We start from the raw sequence: 5,586 nt of genomic DNA on the forward strand, positions 1-5,586 counted from the left end.
GACTTGGATTTGAGTACTTCTGTCCAGAGTGTACCCTGGAAGGTCAAGCCACTGAAAAATACAGTTGGGGAAGTGGATACTGTGAATAAATGAAGACTGGTAATGGAAAAGCAAACACGCATGGGCACATGAAAAAAAAGGAGTGCACATGGAAAATAAGTCTTCTTACCAGAATATTGTGAAACCGTATTGTAATATCCAGCCATCCATGCATATATAAATTCAACCGGAGCTTGAAGTTCTTACCAGAGCTTGCTTGCTGAAGTAGCTGCTTACCTTGGAAGAGAGAAAATTCATCGTTCATCCATCACCATGGCAACACGGCCCGGCCCTTTGACCGAATGGCCATGGCATTGGATGGGCAGCTTCAAGGTATGTTATATTTTGTCTCTCTGATATTAGTTGTGGGTTCCAAAAGGTAGGACGTGACGTTTTATTTTATCTATCTAAATTCATGTTCATATATTGAGTAACATCCTCTCTCTCTCTCTCTCTCTCTCTCTCTCTCTCTAGAATATATATCCTTCAGAAAAGGCAACATTAAATTAAAGAAAGTTTTATATGCATCGTAATGTCAAGTGGAACCAGAATTACATGAAGAGTTGGATGTTGCAGTGAACACTTGTGTTATCAATTAATTATAATTACCTGTATTTAAAGTTGCAAATAGAGTATTAAATTCTAGCATAAGCGTTCCAGTCTCATCTTGCCAATTCACCGAGTACTTTTCAGTTTTCACATGTTCCAGAAATGTTGCTTCAAGAAAACGATGGAAGTAAACAGTAGTACTCCCTCCGATCCAAATTAAGTGTCGTGGTTTTAGTTCAAATTTCTATTTATTTTTTATTTTTTATGAGGTACTCCCTCAGTGCCAAAATGTAAGACGGTATTTGAGTCTCAATCTAAAAAAAAAAGCATTACATTTTGATACAGAGGAAGTACCATTCTATTTTGTACTGATTCATTTTAGAAAACACAAGAAATAGAGGTAGAGAGGAAAGGGACCTTTGACAAATTCCTTGCTTCTTTGCACTGTGGACAGCAACCTGAATACAATAACATATGTGCCTGTAAAATCTCTGATAGCAGCAATCAAATCATACCGATGCATGTATTGCTGGGCAGCTCAAGTCCTTCTCATGAAACCTTAAACTGTCTTTGTTCCTTGGCCTTGCGATCCTGATATGAATTGCCTGCAGTAGCTTTATTTTTCAAGTAGAATGACATACACAAACCTCCTTTTCACTTCAAAACCAAGACGTTTGCAAACTTAAAGCCACGGCAACTTCCAAACGGTCACAGATCTAATTGCCACATGCTATATGCCGCTGATTAACTCCCAATTTCCCATTCATCAATGTCACATGATATTCTAACCATGCACCGCACATATGTAGTACCTGGTCTTGGCGCCCGCGGCGTTGCACACTGCGCACAGTGTGGGCACCAAGGGGTGGGGAGACATGAACCTAGTATACGCCGCCATGTTACCAGCTCTGCTTTTGAGGTTGTTCCACAACCAGATCTGGATCAGCTTGTCTCGCCACCAGACCGCACGGAGGAAGCACATCATTGTTGACCGCAGCCTTGAATTCGACCAGGTCGACCGGGAGAGATCCTGGTAAGTGATATATATTCACAGCCTGCTATATATTCACTTCTATCACACTCAAATTACCTGAAATCTAAAAGATGATATGTTCCGTGTAATGCTAATAAGTTATCCTTACCATTATGTACAGGGATGACCAGGCCATCCTTGCTACGCTGTTTTTCTACGTGGCCTATGCGGCCATCCCGAGTGTCAGACTCATGCCAATGTGGGAAGCAAAGGGAGCTATCATCATGGCGTTGCTTCACGTAGGACCTGTTGAGTTTATCAACTACTGGTTCCACAGGGCGCTACACCACCATTTCCTCTACTCCCGCTACCACTCCCACCACCATGCCTCCATCGTCACAGAGCCTATAACAGGTAAGTAACCTCATTCAGAGATGAGAGGGTTAATACAACAATGCATAACGCCACCAACTTATTCACAAACAAGGATCGCACCAAAAAATCATTTCATTACTAGTGGCATTAAGTTCACAAGTGTCTACATTATGCTTGCTTCGGGTAAAAAAAATCATTGTGTTAAGTTCACAAAAAAGGATCGCACAAAAAAATCATTTCATTACTAGTGGCATTAACTTCACAAGTGTCTAGATTATACTTGCTTCGGGTTGAGTTCACAAGTGTCTAGATTTCTAAATATTGTACACAATACAGATTCACCTTTAAGATTTAAACTGTGCTCAGAAGAAACAAAAAATGCGAAAAAAAGGAAAAGAAAGAGTCGAACTATGTCATGAATGAAATGCGGCAGCACTAAAAATCCAGGATATATGCATGTTGCATGGTACAGAGACTCTTATGTGGCTAAAACAATCTGTAAAAGATATATAGATATTGCAACCAATTTGTGTTCTAAAACTGCCAAAAACCACTAGACTTTTTTTTACAGAAATGCTAAAAATATGATGTCAGATTTTTACGCATGGGAAATTAAACATTTTTTTATTTCTAATTACCGTATTGCAAGCATAGCTAGCTATTCCCTTCAGCGAGCATGACAAATCCTGGAAAAAAACTGAACATGCCAGGAGTTGCCATGCTTGCTGAAGGAAATTGCCAGGCTCGTGTCACGTAATTTGCCATAAAAACGTTCAATTTGGCATGTTTAAAAACTGACATCAGACCTTTTTAAGATAATAACCACTAGATATAAATGACATCTGTAAGCATCTGTACATGCATCAAAGTCTCGTTGGTTGGAGTTACAATATCCATTCTGATCCCAGGAGTATAAGAAATTCAAAGCATAGATATGTCCAAAATAAAAAATAGAAGAATCAGGATAACATTCTGAGACCAAAAATACTATTCAGAAATGAGGTGTTTACCATCTTGGTCCTTCCAAAAATAATCTAGTTCAGATTTCTCTACATGTTCTATTGCTTAACAAATCTCTAAGTGATTGCTGCGTTAACAATTAGTGTTGTGTTTTGCATAAAGCATCTTGATTTGGTATATATGAAGCTTTAAATCTAATGAAATTTTACCATATGATTGGCAGCTGTCATCCATCCATTTGTTGAAACCTTAGCTTACTTCCTGTTATTTTCGATCCCCATGCTGATACCAATTTATATGGGATATGGTTCTGTCTTGGGTGTTGTCCTATACCTGGCTTACAACGACTTCATAAATAATATGGGACACTGCAATTTTGAGATGCTCCCAAAGTGGATCTTCCAACGTTTCCCTCCTCTCAAGTATCTCATGTACACTCCATCGTAAGTATAGCATTTTAAGTTCAACCTTGCAATCATGTTAGTGATGAGACTTTAGGTCCATTATGTTCTTACTCAAATTTTACCAGTGGATACTGCAAACATGAACACATATTTGAAATCTTTAACATAGCTTCAAGAAACCACAAACCAAATTATTCAAAGGTATTTTCCATTTTCCCCATAGGTATCATTCTCTCCATCATACAAAGTTTCGTACAAACTACTCGTTGGCTATGCCAATCTATGACTACATATTCAACACCATGGATAAGTCAACTGACGAGCTGTATGAGAGAACACTGATTGGAACAGAGGAAACACCAGATGTTGTTCACTTGACGCATATGACCACCTTGCAATCGATTTATCATCTAAGGGTTGGGATTGCATCTATAGCCTCTCGGCCTTCAGATAACCATGTATGGTATATGTGGATGATATGTCCAATGGCATGGCTATCAATGGTACTGGCATGGGTTTATGGATCATCTGCGTTTATTGTCGAAAGTCTCAAGCTGAAGAAGATCATGATGCAAACATGGGTGATACCAAGATACAACTTCCAGGTAATGGATTTTCCACGTTACATGAATCCTATATCTTCATAGTGTTGCAAACTGATAGGATTTTCTCCATCTGCAGTACAGCCTGACTAGGGAGAGGGAATCCATCAACAGGTTAATTGAGCAGGCAATATCAGATGCGGATGGAAGAGGGGTCAAAGTGCTCAGTCTTGGACTTTTCAATCAGGCATGTTGACAAAACTTTACTTTCTTAACTACCACCTTTTTCACTTTGAGTGAGATTTTGATGAATTTCACTGAATAACAATAATTTTAGTAGACACAAAAATCTTTACATTTCAATCAAAATATTTCAGTCATTTCAGTTATACACAAGAATACAAATATTTTAAAAATATTCAGTTTTTTTTTAATTTCGAGCGAACATCTCGGTTCTTTGGCCGAAATACTAACCGATATCATTGAAATTCAGTAATTCTGGTAGGTGCTGAAATATTTCTCAAAGAGAAGTTGAAACCACGTGCGAAACTCACTCTTCATACATTCTTCCACGTGACACCTAACTTCTGATCGGCAGCGGCGGAGCCAGCGTATAATTGTTGGGTTCAGCTGAACCCAACGACTTTTGTCCGCTATGTATAAATGTACAGATATTTAATAGCGTGAACGCATTAAGAAATCAAACCTGACCCCATTAGAAGGCCCGAAAGCCCACAAGCTAATTGTCTCCGTGCCCACAGCCCAAACCTGCGTTACTCTTTTTTTGAGGAATTGAACTGCGTGACTTATTCTCTCATATACGAGATGTACTAGTTTCCCTAAAAACGAGAGGTATTAGTGCATGAAAGCCGAACGCCCTTAATTTTTCCGATTCCCTTCCCAACTAGGCTATCTCGTCTTCCCTAAAAAACTCGGCTCTCTCCTCTCATCTCTCGGAAGCAGCGGCAAGTAGATAATTGCAGATCAATGATGCATCTTGCCAGGAATTGTAGCTCGAATCTGAGGTACTGAGATTACAATGCCACATCTCGGAGTACTCCCTCTTGCGCATTTTCAATCTAGCCGGCCTTGGACGGTAATGATTTTTATTTTTTGCCCTAGTTTTCTATTGTTTCTTTATATGATTTTTTAGTGATCTAGGCGATAGAACGGTATTTTGCAAAGAGAAAAATCGATCACTAGATTCAAATAATGATGTAGGCTTGTCATGATTGCCCGTCACACTTTGGCAAAGTGCACCAAATTTACTGCAAGTGGTGTCCCGAAGCCATCTAAGGCTGGTCATAGTGGGGAGTAACAAGTTACTACCATCATAATGCAAAGTAACATAATAGTAGTATCATATATGGCTTCATTTATTAGCTCGTAGACTCATGTTGTCTTGGAAAACGATATGTTACAGTAACATATTATGTTACCACCTCTCATTAATTATTTGCCACATAAGCAGAATTTTCTCGAAGTGCCCTATATTACTAGCTAAGTTACTCCCACTATGACTAGCCTAAACACAGAGAAATGAATTCAGACGAGTCACCTTATGATCTGGATATGATAGGAAGAAAATTTCAAACACAGAGAAATCAAGTTACGAAGTTATTCCGGTACCACTTTTTATAATAGGTAAACAAGTGATTTTATAATTTATCCAACATGTATATCATACCCTCTTCTTTTTTTAGTTTAACAGGCGATGTCATATGTCTATTATCTGAGTGTTATA

At 38.7% G+C, this 5,586-nt stretch overlaps 1 protein-coding gene across 1 annotated transcript in view; it reads left to right on the plus strand.

The window, feature by feature from the left end:
• The first annotated feature begins 264 nt into the window (after positions 1-264).
• The window catches only part of LOC119331085 (very-long-chain aldehyde decarbonylase GL1-7-like), a 7,178-nt gene continuing 1,856 nt past the window's right edge, over positions 265-5,586 (plus strand). The window contains exons 1-6 of the mRNA XM_037604262.1: positions 265-372; positions 1,398-1,621; positions 1,743-1,975; positions 3,120-3,339; positions 3,524-3,905; positions 3,982-4,089. Coding sequence (XP_037460159.1) covers positions 313-372; positions 1,398-1,621; positions 1,743-1,975; positions 3,120-3,339; positions 3,524-3,905; positions 3,982-4,089 — 1,227 coding nt within the window. The 5' untranslated portion in view covers positions 265-312. The remainder of the gene's footprint in view (positions 373-1,397; positions 1,622-1,742; positions 1,976-3,119; positions 3,340-3,523; positions 3,906-3,981; positions 4,090-5,586) is intronic.

Source organism: Triticum dicoccoides, chromosome 7A (assembly GCF_002162155.2).
Source record: "Triticum dicoccoides isolate Atlit2015 ecotype Zavitan chromosome 7A, WEW_v2.0, whole genome shotgun sequence".
NCBI lineage: Eukaryota > Viridiplantae > Streptophyta > Magnoliopsida > Poales > Poaceae > Triticum > Triticum dicoccoides.